Below are 20,743 nucleotides of genomic sequence, written 5' to 3' on the forward strand. Positions count from 1 at the left end.
GAGGCTAGGTAGCACATGAGTGTCACAGAAGGGTTTAGCCAAGGGTCCAGGGCTGAACTCCTGTCGTTAGAGTCCATCACCGTGTCTAGTTCATCCCCACTCTGCAGGGTTCACTCAACACCAAGGGCCACAGCACCCCCGGCCCCGCTTTCCCTCCCCCCACTCCTCAGGAGCCCCACCGTGCTCAACCCCACCTCTCCTCCTGGCCGGCACTGCAGGGCAGCCCTCGCCTGCCAGGGAGGGCTGACCCGAGGGAGTGTTTGTAGCAGCCGCCGTCTCCAAGGAGAGGAGGGGAGAGGAGAGTGGAGAGTGGAGAGGCTCCGCTGCCCCCTGGCTGGCTGTTGGGGGGGTGGGAGGCAGCCAGAGCGGCCTGTCCAGCCCAGAGGGGAGACAGGAGTGTCCTCACCTCCATCCGTCCTGGCGGGTGGCCTTGGAAGGGTCTGAGGTCACCGAGGGCCCCCCAGTGGGGAAAGTTCCGGCAGAGACAGGAATGCCAGGGAGCGTGGGTTGGGCAGGGGCCCGGCCAGCCTGGCGGAAGCAGCGGAAACCAGGGGCAAGTGGCTGAGCCCGATTCTGAGGCCCTCCCTCCGAGGGGAACCGGGAGTCCGGGGGACCAGCCAAGACACGGCAGGCGGCGGGGCTGAAGCCGAAGCAGCAGGAGAAAGGAGATGCCCACCTCCTCCCCTGCCCAGGGTCAAGCCATGTCCCAGCCCGGGGCACGAGGGAGGAGGCCCAGGTCCCCAGGGCCGCCGCTGTGCAGCATCCGGCCCTTTAAGTCCAGCGAGCAGTACCTGGACGCCATGAAGGAGGACCTGGCCGAGTGGCTCCGGGACCTCTACGGGCTGGACATCGACGCGGCCAACTTCCTGCAGGTGCTGGAGACGGGCCTGGTGCTGTGCCGGCATGCCAACGCTGTCACCGAGGCTGCCCTGGCCTTCCTGGCGGAGGCGCCTGCCCGGGCCCTACGGACCCCCATGCCTCGGGCTGGGGTCTCCTGCAACGGGGCCGCCCAGCCAGGCACCTTCCAGGCCCGGGACAACGTCTCCAACTTCATCCAGTGGTGTCGCAAGGAGATGGGCATCCAAGGTACCCGCCCCGGACCCTTACCTCGCTGGGCGCCCATCTCCCCTCCGAGGCCCAGGCTGCCCTGAGGGCTACAGCCAGGGTCTTCCTTCCAGAGTTGCCTTGGGCCAGCTCACCCCTTTCCTTTCATTCTTCGGTTTCCCCATCTCCTGGTAAATCCTCGATAAACCGATGTGTTCATTGAATGATTCATTCATTCCTTCAACAAGCACATTCTGAGTGCCCCTCTCCATGGTGTAAGGCGCCATGCTGGGCCCTGAGGACGGGACACTGACACCCAGCGTCCCAGGAGCTCAGGGTGGAGGAAGGGAGGCGGCGAGGGAGTGGACTCGCAAATCCCAGCCGCGTGTGACACACGCTCAGAGCAGAGGCGTGTGGGCTGGGGGGCCGGGATGGACACGGTGACCCGGTGGGGTGGAATGTGAGGGCGGAGAGCGGCCACAGAGAGGAAGGGGATGTGAGCTGGGTCCTGAGGCATAAAGAGAAGTTACGTGGAAGGGAATTCCACGCAGGGGAACCGCAGGGGCAAAGGCGTTTGGTGACTGGGCTGCGGTGGGGGTGGGCCCGGCCGGCCTGCGGTGGCGAGAAAGCAGGGGACGAAGACTTGGGGGTTAGGCAGGGGCCAGGCGCGCTGGGGCTCATGAGACTCAGGAAAGCGACCCGTCGGGACCCTTGTCTCCTTGGCCTTGGACCCAGCAGTGGGATGGAGCTAGATGTTGTCACATCCTCCAGGTCAAAGGCCACAAGGTGTGTGTGTGGGGGCAGGGTGAGGTGGGGCTACTGGCTGGTGGCAAGGCCGCAAGGGGCAGGACTGGAGGGGTGAGCAAAGGCAGGGTTTCATCTAGCACTTATTACGTGCTTCGCTTCCTCTGCAAACACTAGCGACTGTCCTCGCAACCATCCGGTGAGACAGGCTGTGTGCCCATTGCACAGAGGAGGAGACCAAGGCTCAGGGACTGGCCCCAAGTGGCACAGCTAGTGGGCAGGAGTGTCAGGGGCCCCTGGCAGCCGGGAGGCAGGGCCTGCACCCCACCCGCCTGGTTGTGCGTGGGCTGCAGGCTGAGTAGCAGGTGCCTGGCAGGTACTGAGGGCAGAGGAGCAAGCAGAACAAACTGCTTCCCGCTCCTGGGCCCGTCCTGGCAACCGAGGGGGGAGGAGGTGGAGTTAACCCTTCTCTCACCGCGGCTCACAGCCAGGCCCCGGGGTCCTGTGCTTGGCTGTGTCACCTCTTCCCACCCTCAGTGCCCCTCTGCCCGGACCCCTCCCCTAGGGCCTGGGGAGCCCCAGGGCCAGACTTCCTGCCGCCCCGGACCAGGAGCGGCCCCAGGGCTCTCCGGCCCGCTGGGCTCCGGGAAGGCCAGCCGCGGCCGCAGGCTGCCCACCGCTCCCTACGCCCCCCTCGCCCCCCCCCCCCCCAGAGGTGCTCCTGTTCGAGACGGAGGACCTGGTTCGGCGCAAGAACGTGAGGAACGTGGTGCTGTGCTTGCTGGAGCTGGGTCGCCGGGCCTGGCGCTTCGGCGTCGCCGCGCCCACCCTGGTGCATCTGGAGGACGAGATCGACGAGGAGCTGCGGCAGGAGCTGGCCCTGCCCCCGCCCGACCCCCCGCCGCCCGCGCCCCCCAGGCGGCGGCCCTGCCACTTCCGAAACCTGGACCAGATGGTGAGCCTCTGGGGATGCGCCCTCCAGGCCCCGCCCCCCTGGGCCCGCCCTCCTCTGCCCTCCCCCCCACTCCTGCCCCGCCCCCGGCCGGCCACCCTTTTCTTGAACTCCACTCCGCACCCCAATACCAATCCACTGCGTCACTTTAAGTCCTGTCTCGCTCTGAGCCTCAGTCTTAATACATATAATAGCAGCTAAGCCGCCTGGTACGTTTTTATTACAAATCCAGTGTTCCGCACCTCCCGCACCTAACGACCCCCGGGAGCGCGCTTTGTAAGAACCCAGCCGCTGGCACTGTCTCTGGCCCCTGGGGTCGAGCCTGAGCTCCCCTGCTTCGCAACAGGGGGACTTGGGGCTAATTAGTTAACCCCTGTGTGCCTCCGTTCCCTCCCTGCGGCGAGGGTGCAGTAGGAGTACCCAGCGCCTCCTACCCACACATGCAGTGTTCGGGGCAGTGTCTGATCGAGGGGCACGTCGGCCGGAGCACTTCGCTCTCGCTGGGATGAACCCCGTGCCACCACCGCGGAGCTGGGGGTGGGGAGGCCTGTTACAGCCGAGTGGGGCGCTGACCCACCCCGTGGGATTCCAAGGCCCACCTCTTCACCGTCACACCCCACCACCGCCGTCATCACCTGACCCCAAGGGCACTGGGCCATAGGTCTCGTTCTGGCTGGGTCGTTAAAAGTCTCCCCCACCCAGCCCTGGCTGGTGTGGCTCATTTGGGTGGAGCTTTTCCTTTGCACGTGAGGCCTCGGGTTTGATTCCTGGTCGGGGCACATGCCTGGGTGGCAGGTTTGGTCCCTGGTCCTGGGCGTGTGTGGGAAGCAGCCAATTGATGTTTCTCTCTGGAAGCCTTGGGGTGGCTCTGGGGGGCAGGCAGATTCCCCCCCCATCCCATTGGGCTTGACCTGGTGTGGGTGGTGGGGAGCTGGGGCACAGGGGCACAGGGAGGGCTGAGCCCGTGCACGCTGCCCGCAGGTTCAGAACCTCGTGAGCCACTGCACATGCCCAGTTCAGTTCTCCATGGTCAAGGTGTCCGAGGGGAAGTACCGCGTGGGGGACTCCAACACCCTCATTTTTATCCGGGTAAGTGCGGGGACAGAGGTGGTAGGGCCCCCAAGGTCAGCAGACTCGGGGTTCCCTCCATGGAACCCTGCCCAGGCCGGAGGGTAAGGACAGGAAGTCACCATTCACCCCTTGGGGCTTGTTCTCTCTCCTTGGAAAAATTCCAGAAGATTCCTCACAGTTGGCAGGCCTATCTATCCCCCTGGTCCCATGAGGGCAGCCAGGACCACCCCCCCCCCACTATCTGCCTGCAGCTCAGCCTGACTCTCAGGGGTCCCCAGGCAGAAGCGGGGTGTGAGGGGTACTCCTTATTCCCATCATCTCCACCCCGGCTACAGGCTCATTCAGAGTGAGGGGCTTGGGAACCCCAAGTCTGCATGTAGTGCGGGACCCAAGGCACGCGGACCTCACGGTCCCCCCTCTGAGGCCTGACTGGGTGCATTCTGCAGAGTGAGCGGGAGTAGGAGCCAAAACGTGCCGCCCACTGCCTCCCCAACCCCTGCGCTGGTCTATCCATCGCGGAGACAGCCTGTACCCAGGGGCGTGGTCGGCAGCTCCTTACCCAGGGGCGTGGCCGAGCCCCGGAGGGGGCGGGGGGAGGAGGCGGAGCCAGCTCCGGCGGCCTCCCTGACCCTGAGCCAACAGCCCCGGGAGGTGGGCTGGGGCAAGGGACTGCGGAGACGGAGACGGAGACGGAAGCCTGGAGAGGCGATGCGACCCAGAGCGCCGTGGGGCTGAGATCCCCCCATTCTCTGACACACACACACTGCAGGCAGAGCCAGGGCCCCATTCCTAACACAGGCACGTGCAGGGGAACCCTGCAGCGGAGGGAGAGAAGAGAGGGCTGTGAGGGCCCCTGTCTGGTTGTGGGCCACCTTGTGTTTGTCAGCCCGCCCCCACCCTGGACAACGTGTGTCATCTGACGCCGTCACGGAGGAGACAGACGCAGCCACACACGCGTGCCAGGGAGCGTTTGCACGTGCACACGTACTCGGACGGGGGTGTGCGCTGGAAAACGGCAGGCTGGTCCGGAAAGAGGGGACACTGCCTACTTTGCCCTGAATCTCACCCTTGCCCCCTGCAGGTCCTCCGGAACCATGTGATGGTGCGTGTGGGGGGCGGCTGGGACACACTCAGCCATTACCTGGACAAACACGACCCCTGCCGGTGTACATCCCTGTGTGAGTGCCTGGAGTGTCCCCTGCCTGTGCTGTGGGTCGGGAGGTCGAAAGTGGGAGTCAGGTTGGGCCTCCAGGGGCAAGAGGTGTGGAGGGGTGCACGGAGACTGGCAGGTGCTGCAGATCCTACAGTGTAGGAGGTACAGGTGTGGCGCGGCCGCAGCCCTAGAAGGAAAGCCGAGCTGGCATCGTGTGCAATACCCAGTATAGCCACAGGATGGCGCCAAACACCCAGCGAATCAGCGTTTGCTCGGGGTGCCTCTTAGGCAGGGCTTAGTCCGGCTCTGACGCCCACAGGGGTGGCACCAAGCCTCCAACAGTGCCCATCAGCGCCTCCAGCCCACAAATACGCACGCAGTGTAAGTAAAACGCGTGGGCTTGCAGTACAAACGCAGCTTTAAACAAGACCCCCCTGCTAAGCCCTCTGACCAGATTTCATCCCCTGGCACCGCCCCCCCTTGCCGTGAGGAGATGCTGGCACGGGGGCTGTCCCCGTCACGGCCGCCGTGGGCCCCCTGTCTCTGATGCGGGGTGTGGAGCAGGAGTTGAACCCTGTCCTCCTTTCCTCCCTGGGGGCTGGGTTGGCAGCACACAAGCCAGGCAGCTCCCTGAAGCCCCCGGGGCCGCCGGCGCAGCACGAGGTGAGGGTGCAGGACGAGCCCTGGCAGCCGCAGCCCACGATGACCGTCAGCCGCTCCCAGAGCCCGCCGCCCCCCGTGGACTGGAAGACGTACACCTCTGGCAACCGAAAGCTGAGGCCCCCTGCCTCCTCCCCCAGACCCCGCAGTGCCTGGGGAGTGGGGGCGGGGCTCCCCCGAGAGACAGCACCATTCCTGAGGTACCAGGGAGGGGCAGGGCAGGGCCTCTTTCTCCCTGGGGGTCCACATTCTCAGAGGCCCCCCCCCCCCCCCCCCCAGACAAAGGGGGCAGGTCTCCTGGCAGTGCCCCTGCCCCCAGCCAGACCTCAGGAGTTCATAACAGAAAACGCACCCGTGCCTTGGGGTCATCTAGTGACTTCACGTGCCCTCCCATTTCACGGGTGAGAAAGCTGAGGCCCACACGGGGAACAGGCCCACCCAAGGCCTTCCTGCCATCTCGTGGTAGGGCAGACACTAAGACTCCCCTGCCGCCCGAGTCTGGTGACCTGTGGTTGCTGCACTTGAAGTGACCCAGGGTCCAGACCAGGCTGCTTTTTGCCTGCTACACAGGGAGGGGTGGAGCATGAAGTTAAACAGTGTCTGCCATAAGGGAGACTCTTGGACAGGCACAGAGGCAGAGGGAGGAGCGTCTGTGTCCTTCACGAATCTGGCCCCCTGGGGGTTCTGGCTGGGAAAAGGCCCTCCCCTCCCAGAGCCAGGGGGCCGGACTGGGTGGCCCTGCCAGCCTGGTCATTCTCCCTTTCAGGTGCCAGGAGAAGCCGCTCGTCCCACCTCGGGAGCACCTGGCAGCTGGGGACAGTCTACCCAGCCCCCAATCCTCACCCACCCCTAGGAGACAAGACCCACGATGCCCCTCTTCAGGGAAGAGGGAGGGCGGAGGGAGACCCTCTGAACTCCCCAGGAGGAGGACCCCTACAGCTTGGATTCGTGAGGACACAGACGGCTGGGAAACCCACTCCACGGTCCCCACCCCACAGCGACTTGGAGCTCCTGAGGCCACCGCCACAGGGACACCAGCAAGAGGACCATCCCCCCTGCCTCGCTACTCTGGTTTCGCCACGCCCCTGGGCCCCAGGCAGCCACCCCAGGGTGAAGCTGAGGGTGCCTCCTTCCAGCTCAGGGAGCCAGCATCCGTCTGTTCTCTGTCCCCTGGTAAAGGGCCCACTGAGACCCCTGTCCAGCAGCCCCCAGCCCACCCGCCCACTCCAGGAGGAAGCTTCCCTGGTACTGCAAGCAGAGGTCCCGAGACAAAATCAGTGAGAATCAGCTCCGTCACACCAAGAGCTGTCATTGGAGTCTCAGCTGGGTCCAGACACGGGGGCTACTCTGTGGGAGGGAGGCAAGGGGCCCAGAAGCCGGAGACCTGGGTGCCTGCGGGAGCTGGAGAGTCCCGGGGCCGGAGCCCACAGGAGCAGGGCCGGGGGTGCACTGCCCCGACCTCGGATGGGACCAAGGAGCCAGCCGTCTACCATGGCCTTGAGGAGGAGCTTTCGACCCACGTGAAGCTGCTGGAGGTGGGGCCCGCTCGTCCCCGGGGCCCAGGGTCTGGGCTCATCCCTCGCAGTGGGGTCTACGTCCCCAGCCTGGGTGCGCGGTGGCCTGAGCCTGGGGGTCCTTATGACAAAGTCATCCAAGAACTGGCTCAGGGCCCCCCACCCCTCCATAAAGTCGACCTGGGGGCCTGGAAGGCTGCCTGTACCGGGTCCCCTAAGCTGGCTGTTACCACCGGCCCGGGAAGCCCACAAGGGCAGCCGGGAGCCAGCGAGAGTGCGCCAAGGACAAAGGCAGCCGAGAGCACCTGGGACACCCGGACGAGGAAGGTCCCGGCTCCAGGAGGGCCGGACTGCCCGGTCCCGACTCTGTCTGCCAGCCTGGAGGCCCCCACACCTTCGCCCCCGGACCCAGATTCCGACAAAGGCGCGGCCTGTCCGGGCAAGGGCAGGAGGACACTCCGGAAGCCCCGGAGAGTGCCGTCTATTTACAAGCTGAAGCTGAGGCCCAGAATCCGGCCCCGGAGAGACCACAGGCCCGAGAAGCAGCCTTCACGAATCCCCAAGCCCCTGGCCTACCTCCGCCTGGGCCCCGCCAGGGCGCCCCCTAGGGGCGGGCTGGAGAGAGCGTCGGCGCTGGGTGGCCGGGGAGGCGAGGCGGCCCTGGTGGGTGGGGCCTCGGCGGGGGAGGAGGAGGAGGGAAAGGGGAAAGAGCGCTTCGCTCCCCTGGAGAGCAGAGGCCAACCTTCGGGCCTGCGGCCTGGGCAGCCTGACCGAGCCCCACGCCCTCCTGAAGAGGAGTCCTGGGTCTAAGGGGGGGGCTTCTCCTCCTGGAGCCTGCGGGAGCAGAGGGAGGGTCCCAGGCCTGGACACGGGGCCTTGGCCAGGGGAGGCAGACACAGCCTCCGTCGGCCCGGACCGGCGAACGGGACACCCATCACTCCCGTGCCAACGCAGTTAGGATGCGGGCAGCGGGGCCACCCTCTGTGCGATCAACACCCACCCCGCCCCAGGGCCCCTCCCCGAACCCCCGTCTTCTGGCCACGCCCACCGTTCGTTCCCACGACCCTTGTAAGTTATCAAACACTCGAGGGTCTGTCGTTGAGTCTCCATCCGGCTCGAGTCCCTCTCTCTAGGACCGCAGCGATGCAGGAACGTGCGGCCTCGGACATTCTCCCAGCGCAGGGGCAGGGGGCCAGGGCAGGGAGCTGGGGGGTGAGGTAGCCAGTCCAACGTGGCCCCGCACAGCCGAGCCGGGGGAAGCGGCTGGGGCGTCAGCACCACGGACAGGGCCACGGCCGCCGGCTCCTCCTGCGCGGCTGCAGAGCTGCGCTCTGGGGCTCGGGAACGCAGATCACAGCGGTCCACAGGGACGGTCCAGAGAGTTCACACGTCCACAGCCTCGAAGTGAGGACAGAGGCCACAGCGGCTCGGCAGCAGGTGAGACAAGGACGCAGGCGCAGAGGCTAGGGCCGAGGGCAGTTATGAAAAGGTTTCCTGAGACAGTAGCGGAGGGAGACGGGACGCCTCCCCTCTGGCAGGGTTGGATCAGGGGGAGGGGGACTCAGGGGCAGTTGAAGGGGAGGAGTCCCAGACTCGTGCCCGCAGTTCTCCTGGGTGACCTGGGCGTCAGGCTCCAGGGCCACCCCATCACCCTCGCCCTCCTTGCCCAGCAGAGCCCTCTCCCTTCCACTGCGAGAAGCCGAGCCAACGCCTGGGTACAGAAACGAGGGAAAACACTCCCTGATTTTTAATCTGACTTCCGATCATCGCGCAATGGGCGTCACACACACATCCAGACCCTGTGGTGGCGGGGAACCCTGTGGGGGGGTGGAGGGGGCGGGGAGGACAGAGAGACTCAGAATGAGGGTGCAGGAAATCAAAATCAAAGACCTGGGGTGAAGCGGAGGGGGTGAGGTGGGCCAGCCAGGCAGTACCGTCCAGTGGCTGCCACAGGGGCAGCCAGAGGCCTGGGCCCCCACCCACCCCCACTTCCGGTGCCTCAGAGCCGGGGACCGCGGTGACCGTGAGATGCTGCCATCCTATCCCCTACCCGCCTGGAGAACCAGGCAGCAGGACTCGGGGGAAGGAGGGGGGCAGGCCCTCTCCCGGACCCTCCCACCACTCCCAGGTGTGGGGAAGGGGAGCCACCTCCTCTGCTTCAGAGGGAGACTCAGAGGGCAGTCACTCGTCCTGTCACGGAGCACGTCAGGGACTAGAACCCGGGGATGCCGGACCGCCCAGCCAAGGCCGTGGTGGTCACTGCAAGGCTGTGCTACCCAGGTGGGTGGAGGGGCATCAGCTGGGGCATTCACAGACTCCCTCTCCCCCTGGATCTGGGTGCCTCCCCCAGATTCCTCTCTATCACGGCTCCAGGCTCCGATTTCCTGGTCTACACGGCGCAGCAGGGCCAGGCCGAGGCTGGGTTGTTCCATGGGCCTCTCTCTTCTCACCGGGGATTTTGTTCCCTCGTCACCAGACCGGGGCAAAGGGCTCATCCTCCAGAACTCTGGCCACGGAGCAGGGGACACGCACTGCTTTGTGCCCTCCGAGCCCCCCAGGAACCCCTCAGGCTGCTCCCGGTGTCTCCGTTATTTTTGTTATTTCTGAATGGGTGCAAAACTGACAGTAACCAGCTCCGGGGAGGAGAGGTAGAAACCCGGCCAGGCAGCCGGAGAAAAGGGGGTGGAGTGAGCCCGGGGAACAGAGCCAACTGGGGTCGGGACAAGGACACGTAGGTCCTGGGGGCCTCCATCTAGAGGTGGGAACACAGGCACCTCTCCCTCCGGCAAGGGGTCCCCATAATTCTTTTTCTGGCCCTACCCCTCCCCAGACGAATCAGGGTAATCTGAGATTCAAGCGGGCGGAGTCTGGGGCGTCAGCCTGGGGTGGCATGGGGAGACAGAGCCTGCACTCCCACCCCCTGGCCTCCAAACCCCCACCCACGGAATCAGCCTGTCCCCTATAGCCCCCCAAGCCCAGCATCCCCCACTCTAACAGACCACCCAGCGCTAGAGCCCGGCGTCCTGGAACTAAATCTACCCTTTGCGGGGGGCGGGGGGGGGGTCCCTCTCCACACGCTGTCAAGAAAAAAAGTTTTAACCCAGGGGGTGATCTGGCTTTGGGGTCAGGAAAGGGGTGAGGGGCACCCGGCAGGGACGGACCATCGAGTTAAGGCTGGAAGGTAGGTTTTTGTGTCTCTGGGCGGGGAGGTCTCCCTGGAGGGGGTACAGCTCAGTGTTGCCCCCCTGACTGATCTGGGACCTCAACCCTCAGGCCCGACTGCGGTCGGGCCTCGGGCCACCCGCATCTCTCTGTCCTGTGCCGGTGGCGCCGACGGGTGGGAAGGCGGACCTCACGGAGAAGCCGCCAGGGTGTGCCACAACGGGGTGGACGAAAGGCGAGCCCTGTGAACGGAGCTGGGGGCGGGGCGGGGCGCCAAGGGGTGGATGAGACCGCGAAGGACCGAGAGACACTTGGGCAGACAGATGGACACGGGAAAGGAATACACGGGGAAACGACAGACACACTCTCGGAGAACACGGGTGGGGGCCAGCTAAGGCAACACCGCCCCATCCCCACCCTCCATTTCCGGCGCTCACCCCAATCCCGCGGGGCTGTGGTGCCCCTAGGGGCCGGGCTGGGAACTGCACTAACCACAGCCCTAAGGGAGGCCGTCCCAGGAAGACAGATGCGAGAGAGGGGAGGACTGGGCAGTTACGGGGTGGCTCCCTCTCTGCCCTCTGCCTCCCACGGGGAGACGCGTGGCCACGGGGGCATTTCAGGCCCGGCACTGGAGAGTTCTCTTCCCGCCACTCGCAGCTGCAGCCCCGCAGTGCCATCAGGAGGCGGCCCGGGCTGTGGCGGCCACAGCCCGCGGGCGGCCTCGGGGCTGGCGGGACGCGCGCGTCACATGATGGCGCAGCGGTTGCGGCGCAGCGCGCCCTGGAAGCGCAGGGCGGCGTGCACGTGTTTGCAGCGGGCGCAGCCGACGCTCTTGAGCAGCTCGCTGAAGAGCAGCAGGATGTGCCAGTTGTACTTGGCCGAGCACTCCACGTAGCCACACTTCCAGGTCTTGCGCACCAGGTGAGACACGTTCCAGCGCGGGATCACACGTCCGCGCTGAAGGTCCCGCTTGTTCCCCACGATGATGATGGGCGTCTCGGAGGTGCCAATCACCCTGGGGAACGAGGTGGGACTCTCAGAACTCCCCCCGTGTGGCAGCCTCGGGACTTCCGTGAGGGCAGCCTGTGCCTAGTCAGTCACAGAACTACCACGTGTCTGTTCCAGGAGCAGGGCTCGGCTCTGGAGACACGTTATGCTCTCGGAGCTGCACGGCTGATCCAAACGATGGGCACCACGGTTATCCCCATTCTACAGACGAGGAGCCTGAGGCTCGCAGTCACTGGCCTGAAGTCCCGTTCCCGGAGCCCCCCATCTAACTGCCGCACCAGACTAGCCACCCGGTGTAAGGGTCCCAAAATGAGTTCATAGCCAAATGTCACGAGTGTGTGTGTGGGGGGAGGGGGCAACTGGAGGCTACTTCGTCTGCACCGCCCCCCACCTCCACTGCACCCTTTTCATGGGAGCTGGCTGGCGCTGGGGCACCCACTGAGGTGGCAGCGGACCGGACCCGGGCCCTCACCTCGTCTCTAGGATCTGCTGGCGGATGGTCTTGACGTACTCAAAACTGTCAAAGCAGCAGATGTCGTAGACCAGGATGTAGGCGTGCACGCTCCGGAGTCCCCTGCAGCAGGCGTCCGCCCACTCCTGCAACACGCCCAGGCAGTGCCAAGGTCAGGGCGGCCGCGAGGGCTCCCCCGGGCCCCAGCCACCTCCAGCCACAGACCTACAGCACCCTCAGCAGCCACTGCACCCAAAGCCTTCTGCACCCACTCATGCCCAGGAGGCCAGGGCCAGTGCAGCAGAGTGGAGCTCAGTGCTGTGGCTTCCCCACCCCGTGCTCGGACAGGGCAGGTCACACGGTCTGACCTCGAGGGCCACTGCACGGCCCTGTGCCTGTATGGGGCTGAGGCCTGCCTTGTGCCATTTTGCCCCTCAATCCATCCATCCATCCATCCATCCATCCATCCATCCATCCATCTATCCATCCATCCATCCTTGTTCCGGTATATTTATAGTGTCTCTAAGAACCCAGCCCTGAGCCCTGGCTGGCGTAGCTCAGTGGGTTGAGTACAGGCTTTGAACCAAAGTATCACAGGTTCAATTCCCAGTCAGGGCACATGCCTGGGTTGCAGGCCACGGCCCCCTGCAACCGCACATTGATGTTTCTCTCTCTTCTTCCCTCCCTTCCCTCTCTAAAAATAAATAAGTAGATCTTAAAAAAAAAAAAAAAGAACCCAGCCCTGAGCTAGCTATTGAGCCTGTTGAAGTGGTCTCTAGCTTCTAAGGTTCAGCTCAATGCCTCCTCCTCCACGAAGCCTTCCTACAAGCAGGAGGCTCCTCCCTTTGTCTTCTGTGAGCGTACCCTGGTGAGGGCTGTTGCCATCCCCAGCTCCCCTCTCCTGCTGTGAACTCCTGAGAGGGCCAGAGCCAAGCCATCCTCATTTCTACATGCCTCCCCCCCTCATCCCCACTTAGTGCCTTGCACTGTGTGGGCTTTTTTTAGCGGGCTCCTTAAAAGCCGCCTGACTGGGTGAGCTCTCCATGGTCCTGAAGCCCAGCCGGGCCATGCTGGGATCAATGCAACTCCTGCCAGTAATTCCCGCCCTTGGATTGCTGCCCGATGTGCCCCTTCTGTGCGTTCCACCGCAACGCCGAGACAGAAAAGGCCCGGGGACAACAGACCGAGACCGGATGCATCATGGGGGCTGATGCAGAGCAGGGCCCGAGGCCAGCTCCAGGGAGCCGGAGCTTCCCGCGTGCTTATGACAAATTCTCAGGGTGGGGTTGCAGCTCGAGATGAATAGACCCCTAGAAAGGCTGAGTGCACTAAAGAGAAGGTTCCTCGAGAATTAATTAGCTAATTAACTTGCCAGCAGATGGCAATTACAGGAGCAGTTGAAGGCAGCCAGTGTGTGGAAAGAAGGTGGACTCTGAAGTTGTGGGAGGTGGAGGCTTTCCAGGACAAGGGCAACCAGGGTCTTCTCCCTTGAGGGGCCAGGCAAAAAAAAAATGAGAAGGAGAGGCAGGCATGTCTCCTGGGCCAGCTCGTGAGTTGGGGCAAAGAGCTGGCATGCAGGAAGACTGTGGCTGGTTTTCCATCTCAGAGAGCGAGTGGAAAGGAAAAGACTTTGGTGGCGGCGACAGAGTTACGTCTGACTCCAGGAAAGGACTTCCCAACTCACACGCTTAGCAGCTGGTGCAGCCGATTTCCTTAGAGAGATGATGTGGCATCTTTTCTCTGTGCCGAGCCCTAACTTTGGTGCAGGGGGGAGATGCCGAGGATGAATCTAAAACTGTAGGGAAACCGTTCACCGGCGTCTCAGGCCAGGGAAAAGGACACTCCGCAGGTCACAGTGGGATCCGGCAGCGCAGGACCGGCACGTGTATGTGGCCCCTCCCCCCACCCACACACGAGTGGAGGATAGTGGGAAGTGGGAGGGATGTGGAGACGGGCACAGCGGCTCCCACCCTCTTCTGCCGGGAGAGGAAACAGCTGCCAGCCTTCCGGGGTGACAGCCCACCTCTTCCCCAGCGTGTCGCCTCCTTGGGGAGGCCTCCAGGCTGCCTCCCTCCCACTTGTCTCTGGGGGCTCCTAAGAGGGACAGGAGGATGGCTCCCGGATGGCTGGCTTGTCCCTTCACCCTGGTGGACGGGAAGGAGCAAGAAAGCTCAACTTTCCTTCCGCCTCACTCTGCGCAGGGTTCCAGGCTGTTTGGGGTTGGCCAAAAAGTCTGGTGCATTTGTTACGTACAACAAAAGACACACTTTTCATCTTCACCAATAACATTGTTCATTTGGATATTTTGAGTGTGGCGGCTATCTCCAGTTACTGGCTTCTAGCGGGAGAGGCCAGAGGTGCTGCTAAGCATCTTCCAGTGCATGAGACAGCCCCAGAGCAAAGAATTACTTGGCTAAAATGTCAACAGTACTAAGAAACTTTGGACACGTTCAATCAGTCACAGCACCTTCTCTGTACACTGCACGAGTCTTTTTATTTTTATTTTTTTGCATTTCAGCTGCATCTTTACTTTTCTGGAAATAATAAAGCAAAATACGCTGAAAATGTTGCATATTTTCTTCCATCTTCAATATTAAAATGGCTACACAAAAAAAACACCAATTTTGATTTTTTTTTTTTCCAATGGACGCTGACAGGAGGGACAGCTGTCATAACACAATCTAACAAAAGTGTTTCAAATGAAATTAAAGACAGCTAAGCCCCACTAGAGCCATTGTATGAGAAAAAACGTAAGGGGCTTTTTGGCCAGCCCAATAAAGGATCACCGTGGGGCTGTGTGGAGACAGGGAAGGAGCAATGGAGGCAGGGGGCCCCTCCAAGGACGGGGGAATGAGGCAGGTTCAACACCACGCGGCTCCCGCTCACCGCTGGGGGTCGCTGCACCGCCAACTTCAGACTCCTCCTCTGATGGGAGGAGAGGGGCTGTGGGAGGAGCAACCGAGGCTCAGACCCGGGAAACAGCACTCCCCTGGGCTGCTTTTCAACTGGAGTTGGGGAAGAATGTATTTTTATCCTATTTTCAGATGGTGACCAGCAGGATTCCTGGGGTTTTTTATTTTGATCTCTGCTCAGCGTCCCTTACCTGTGCTCTAGGGGTGAGGTCTTGGACATCCTGAAGAATCCAAGCCTCAGGCAGAAAGAAACAGGCCAAGAATCCAGTGGAACGATGGGCAAAGGGCACTCACAGTTGTCAGAAAAAGGAATTCAAAGGCCATTGAACACAAGAAAAGATGCTCCACTTCGCTCGTAATCAGAGATGCGAATAAGAACTACACCGAAACGATCAGATCTCATTCATCAGATTGTCCAAAAATCCAGAAGGTGGACAACAGAGTCTGGAAGCAAGGCTTTGGGGAAGCAGCGCTCACATACACTGGAACTTTGTGGACCAGGAGGGGACTCTGACACCTCCCAAACTCCGGCGGCATCTGCCCCTTGATGTAAGCACGGCCTCTCCAGAGATCCGCCCCACAACACTCTTCCCCACGCACCAGGCTACCCCGCCGTGGCACTGTTTGAAACAGCCCAAGACCGCACACAGCCCCCTTGTCCAGCAGGAGGGGAGCTCCACAGCTGGTCTCTGCAGCGGGGTCCAGCACCGTCGGGAGAAAAGAATGAAGATGCCCCCCCCCACCCCGGGGTACTGATGTGGGGAGCCCTCCAGGTGACAGCGGGAGGTGAAAAAGCAAGCGGCAGAGGAGTTCTTCTTGAACGGCAGAGAGGGAGAGGAACGAGACTGCTCTCCCTCATTGGTGTGAAGACACGCCGGAAGAGTGAGCTGAGAGCAACAATCAGAACAGCCGACAGAGAGAGGGGCAGGAACCAGGGTGAGGAGGGCAGGGGCGGCCTGAGGTTTCTCGTTGCACCTTTCCACCAAGTCTGCACTTTTACATCGTGCCTCACCTCTGCCACACTTGAAATTAAGTTAAAAGTAACTACACAACACAGAGTGAAAACTACGCCAAGTGAAAACTACGAAAAGCTCATAGTGCAGGACGCAGTGCAATCTGAGTGTCAGCCTGCCCGCCGTTCAAGTCTCCCGTGGAGAACTAGGCCCTGACCCCAGACCCGCAGCCCTGACCTCGCTGCTCCCAAGGGATGGGGGTGGCGGGGTGCGTGGGTCAGGTGTTCGTCTTTGGTGCTGACCGCCTGCACCTGGGACGGCAGAAACGCGGGTCCCTGGGGTTGGGCCAAGGCCCTCCTGCCCAGGGCTGCGGAGCAGGGCTGAGCCCCCGCCCCTCCCCAGCCGCTACCTGAGAGATCGCTGCCTTTGCACAATCACAACGAGCCAACCATGGCCCCGCCTTCCTGTCCCCACCACTGTGCCCACCCTTCTGAGCAAAGCCTCTGCGCACTTGGGTCAGGGACCGCCGTCGGTGGGCAAACGTGTCTCAGAGCTCAGCCTCCCCACGCACCCTCCCCCTCTCTGGCCAGAGGCAGAGAGAGGCCAGGAGGACCTAGTCCCTGCAGCCCAGGGGAGGAGCGCTGTCAGCCAGCGCCCTGGGGGCATCTGGAACCTCCCCCTACAGGGAGGGGCACGGCAGGCCAGTCCTGAGGGCAGGGGCAGAGCACTGCTTAAGGCCCTCGGGCAAGAGACCTGTCTCTGGAAACACACCTTCACCAGGTGCCGGCCTTTTCTTCTGCTGTCCCTTCTACAGACCATCCTACCCCGGAGCCTACTACAGGGCCTGGCACACATGAAAACGCTCATCAGATGTTGGTGGACTTCAGCCCTGGCTGGCACAGCTCAGTGGATTGAGTGCGGGCTGCGAACCAAAGCATCGCAGGTTCAATTCCCAGCCAGGGCACTTTCCTAGGTTGCAGGCCCCGGCCCCCAGCAACCACACATTGATGTTTCTCTCTCTGTCTCTTTCTCCCTCCCTTCCCTCTCTAAACATGAATAAATAAAATCTTTAAAAAAAATGTTGGTGGAATTCACCAGCACACGAACGGATTCCTGGGATGGATCTAAGCAGGGTGGCCCATAGGGCAGCGCAGAGCTCTCCAAGCCCCAGATGGAGGCCTGGCCACGGGCCAGGGCGAGCAGGGAGAGGATTGGAGCTCAGCCTTTCCCCGCCCCCTCCGGGGCCCCGCCTACCTGCAGCGTGTTGACGGGGAAGGTGCTGATGGGCGGGAAGTCCAGGATCTGGAGGTCGTGCACGTGGCCGTTCATGACCACAGCAGGCAGGTAGAGGCGGCGGGCGGTGGTGGGCACGCAGACCTCGCTGAACTCGTTGTACAGGAACTGGCGCACGATGGCACTCTTGCCCACGCCTCGAGCCCCCAGCACGGCCACCCGGTAGGTGGAGACCATGCCTCCCGCCCCGTGCCGCCACCAAGTCCTCGCCGATGCGTGGGGCTCCCCTGGGCTGCATATTCCAGGGGCTGCGGGCTCAGCCTCCGTCAGTTCCAATCATTGCTGCCCTGCCCGCCCCGGGCCCTCTGCAGGCTCCACCTGGGCTGTGGGGACAAGAGGTGCGCTGGGTGGGCCGGCTTTTTCCGGGGGGCACGGCCGCGCTTTTCCACCTTCGCTGTAGCCGCTCCTGCCACTCGGACCGCCTTCCCTTGCCCAGAGCCCCCGTCTCATCTACCGAAACCCTCTCCATCCTTCCTTCTCCATTCCCCCCTGCCCTCCACCAGAGGAAATCCATCTTTCATGACTTGAATCATGACCTGACTACAGGCCCGCGGAGGCAGGCTGCGGAGCAGCGGAGAGAGCACAGAGCGCTAACAGCTGAGCTTGCCCGCGAGCCCGGGCCAGGCCTGGTCTCCTCCTCAGGGGTGAGGCCCGACCAGTGCCTCTCAGGGGAGGCCCTCCTGGCACGCCTTAGGGCGTGAGTTCGTCGTTGGGCAGGACTGCTGGCATGCTGCAGGAGGTTTTACATCCACAGCGGCCAGCAGCCTCCGGTCACCATGACGACCCCAGATGCCCACCCCCCCTCCATTTCCCCATGCCCCCATTGAGAGCCCCTGCACAGATGACCACTTGGCTCCGGAGGACACCGCTGCTTTCCCACCTGCTCTGTTAGCATGCGTGCCCACAGCCCGTCCTCAGTGACTACAGCGTGCCTAAGCGCTGGGCATTCCCATCCCGAGAGAAGGCTCAGAGGGAGTAAGGACCGGACCCAAAGCCACACCACCGGGAGTGCCAGCCGCTCCTTCCCACAGCGCCACAGCACTTCCAACTTCCCGTTCGGTGATTCCGGCTGGCCCGTGCCCACAGGCCAAGGCCGTGTCCGACTCCCTGGCAGCCCCCGAGCGCGGAGGGCCTGGCACAGCGCAGGTGTGCCGGCAGCCAGGAAAGGGCTGCTACGAGGTTGGCCCTGCCATCGATTCCTTAGCTCCCTGCTTGCTCCGTTTCAGCGACTTCAGAGCTTGGCCGAGGACCCCCGCTGTGATGTTCCCAGCTGTGAATCAGCCCGCGAGTCACCCGCCGGGCCGGAGGCATGCCCTGCACATGTATTTAACTGGGGGTCAGCGGCCCAAACTTCTGAGATAATAATCTACGTAAATCTCCTAGCTGGGTGCCTTCTCCTTTCGGGGGGCCGATGGTGACCAGGGAGGCTGCATGCCTGAGACTCCCTGTCTGGGGACTGTTCCCGGGAAGGGTGACACCAGCGCCTGCTACATGGGCCCCGGGCAGGTGGGTTTGCTGGGATTCGGTAGGGCCGTGCTCGCCAGGCTTGTGTGTGTTTCCCGTGTGGACACATGTTCTTTCCACGTGTGCGCAGTGCACAGCTAGCTGAAAGCGCCTGGGCTCGTCCTGGTTCCGCGGGCCCGGTCCACCAGACGTGCGGAAATAGTATCAACAAAGGGCAGGACGTGCAGTGAGAGCCATCAAGGTTGGAGTCCCAGCTCGGCCCGTCGCTTCTCGTGTGACCTTGGGCAAGAAGCTTCCCAGGCTGGAGGGAGGTTGTGCAGGTAAAGCCCGGGGCCTGCGGTGCCTGGCGCAGAGCGGGTGTTCCATGAGGAGTGGCCACTGCTGTGTACACAGTCCTTCCTTCATCGGAGGCTGCTGGGGCCTGCTAGCTGTCCCCGAGATGGGCCCCTATCCACTGCTGTCCCATACACTCCTGTGTGTGTGTTTGTGTGTGTGTGTGTGTGTGAGAGAGATTCTTTCCCCTTTGCATTAAAGGTAAGAAAGCAAGAACCAAAAAAACAGAGACTTAGGGAAGTCAACACCACAGAGGGAGCTGAGCTGTCCACTAAGGCCAGGGCCTCGATGCCCTTCCTGCCCCGTGCAGGGGCCTCTCCTCAACAGGTGCTCCCGGGCTCCCCCAAGGGGGAAGCATGAGAGCACCTCCTCCCCATCACACCCTCCGGGTCCTCAGCCCCTCAGGCCTCCCTGGACACGGTCGGTCGCGTGACAGAGAGCCTCAGCCGGGTTAATTACATAACCAGCACCAGCAGGTGGGGAGGGGGACATCCTGGGGGAGGAGGAGAGGCCGAGGAACCCTGAGTCCTTTGCCCCTCTCTGGGTGTGGCAACTTGGAGGGATCCAGGATGTTCCCCACCTGCAGGTTCTCGTGGACACCACCCTTCCTGCCCACAGGTCAGCCCCTTTGGGGGAACGGCCAGGGGGATAAATGCGGGCCGGTGCTGGAGCAGGGAAGGGTGCATGCAGGAGAGGCCCCTGAGCCGGGGCCGCCTCCTGGAACTCACCAGGCCCAAGTGGGGCCCTATCCCTGACTCCCAGGTGACGGGGCCCCCTCCCTCTTCCCAGGCAGGGGTTCCTGGGTCCAAGTGTCTATTAACCCATCTTGCCCAGCAGGGTGGAGGTGAAAGGGGGCTGCCCAGGGAAGCAGGGCCCAGCCCCGGAGCGCTCCCTCCCCAAGGCCTGCGCGCTCTGCAGTGAGTCTGCAGACAGCGTCGGTCCGCTTCGAGAAACCCGGGACGCACACAGGGGCCAAAGCCCGTCCCTTCCCCTCCACCTGGACACCCGAGTCTCTGCCTCGGACTGAGGACCGGGCCTCCTTTTTTGTCCCGATGGGCCGAGTCACACGTCTGCCTGCTGTTTGTCCCCACCACGTTCCTTTAGGAATGGGTGGGTGGGGGCTTCGAAGGATGCTGGGCTCCCCATGACCTGATTGGTGGGAGTCTGGGGGGCGGGGGGATGCCGGAGCCCAGTCTGCTCTCCGCCTCCAGCACCTTGCAAGCACCCCCCAACCCCCAGCTCCAGCTCTCACGTGGCCGCCCCGCGCCGCTTCCCCGCCTGCCCGCCGGCCCCCTCCTCCGTCCTCGCCGCGGCAACAGTCGCCCGGGTCGTTCCCCCCTCACCTACCCCGACACCGTGCCGCCCCCGGCCTGACCCAGCCCGGCCCCACCCGCGTCCCCCTCCTCCTGCCGCTTACCCGGGGCTGTCCTAGCTGCCCCTAGCCCTGGCCGGCGGGGCCGCGCTCCCCCCGGGCTCCGGCGCTGCGCCCTGGCTCCCCGGCCCGGGGGGAGAGGGGAGGGGGCGCCCCAGCTGCGCAGTGGGGGCGGGCTCCGAGGCGGGCGCGGGGACGGTGCGGGCGCCCAGGGGGTAGACACCTCCAGCCCCGCTCTCCCTGCGGAGCGCGCCGCCCGCGAGCGCTGGAAGGAGCCGGGCGGGGGGAGCGCGGACGGGGCGGGGCGGGGCGGGGCGCGGGAGGGGGGGTGCTGGCGTTCCGCTGGGTCCCTGAGCCTGACACATTTACTTGGGCGACCCTAGACGAATTCTTCTCTAAGCCCTAGACGCGACCTTCACCCCCTGACCCTTCCTACGATATTTGTAGCTCTAACCTGGAGGGGTGGGGGGACAGGGACCCAAGGGGCCCTAGTGCCTGTCGCTTCACTCCGGGCCAAGGCAGCTCAGAGCAAAGCTGGTGACCTCCGCAGCCCTACACGCGACCGCTACCTTCTCCTCTCCTGCCTGGGAGATACCAGGGGGCTCAGGGCAGAATTACTCAAGTATTTCTTCTAAAACAATCGTCTTCAGCGCGTTA

The 20,743-nt window shown here is 63.4% G+C and overlaps 2 protein-coding genes across 3 annotated transcripts; one reads left to right on the forward strand and one right to left on the reverse strand.

Moving 5' to 3' along the window:
- Positions 1-204: 204 nt before the first annotated feature.
- GAS2L2 (growth arrest specific 2 like 2) lies at positions 205-10,863 on the forward strand. The gene is made up of 6 exons (XM_028522122.2): positions 205-1,086; positions 2,502-2,743; positions 3,722-3,829; positions 4,893-4,989; positions 5,575-5,824; positions 6,391-10,863. The coding sequence occupies exons 1-6, from the start codon at positions 669-671 to the stop codon at positions 7,946-7,948; spliced, it is 2,673 nt and encodes an 890-aa protein (XP_028377923.2). The 5' UTR covers positions 205-668; the 3' UTR covers positions 7,949-10,863.
- On the reverse strand, positions 10,261-20,355 carry RASL10B (RAS like family 10 member B). 2 transcript variants are annotated; one of them, XM_028521139.2, is made up of 4 exons: positions 20,132-20,355; positions 16,879-17,235; positions 11,781-11,905; positions 10,261-11,315 (listed from the first exon to the last, which is right to left on the reverse strand). In XM_028521139.2, the coding sequence occupies exons 2-4, from the start codon at positions 17,092-17,094 to the stop codon at positions 11,045-11,047; spliced, it is 612 nt and encodes a 203-aa protein (XP_028376940.1). In that variant the 5' UTR covers positions 17,095-17,235; positions 20,132-20,355; the 3' UTR covers positions 10,261-11,044. The 2 variants fall into 2 exon arrangements, with proteins under 2 accessions (XP_028376940.1, XP_035889953.1); XM_036034060.1 differs by having other exon boundaries at positions 16,879-17,240.
- Positions 20,356-20,743: the final 388 nt, after the last annotated feature.

Source organism: Phyllostomus discolor, chromosome 8, assembly GCF_004126475.2.
Source record: "Phyllostomus discolor isolate MPI-MPIP mPhyDis1 chromosome 8, mPhyDis1.pri.v3, whole genome shotgun sequence".
Classification (NCBI taxonomy): domain Eukaryota; kingdom Metazoa; phylum Chordata; class Mammalia; order Chiroptera; family Phyllostomidae; genus Phyllostomus; species Phyllostomus discolor.

Bases quoted from the DNA above. Each gene is read 5' to 3' on its own strand.
- GAS2L2 (XM_028522122.2), top strand. From the start codon at position 669: ATGCCCACCTCCTCCCCTGCCCAGGGTCAAGCCATGTCCCAGCCCGGG. The intron at 3,830-4,892 runs GTAAGTGCGGGG...TGCCCCCTGCAG, and splicing joins ACACCCTCATTTTTATCCGG to GTCCTCCGGAACCATGTGAT. The intron at 5,825-6,390 runs GTACCAGGGAGG...TCTCCCTTTCAG, and splicing joins GAGACAGCACCATTCCTGAG to GTGCCAGGAGAAGCCGCTCG.
- RASL10B (XM_028521139.2), bottom strand. From the start codon at position 17,094: ATGGTCTCCACCTACCGGGTGGCCGTGCTGGGGGCTCGAGGCGTGGGC. The intron at 11,906-16,878 runs GTAGGCGGGGCC...GGCGTGTTGCAG, and splicing joins TCCCCGTCAACACGCTGCAG to GAGTGGGCGGACGCCTGCTG. The intron at 11,316-11,780 runs GTGAGGGCCCGG...CTCGTTCCCCAG, and splicing joins CAGCAGATCCTAGAGACGAG to GGTGATTGGCACCTCCGAGA.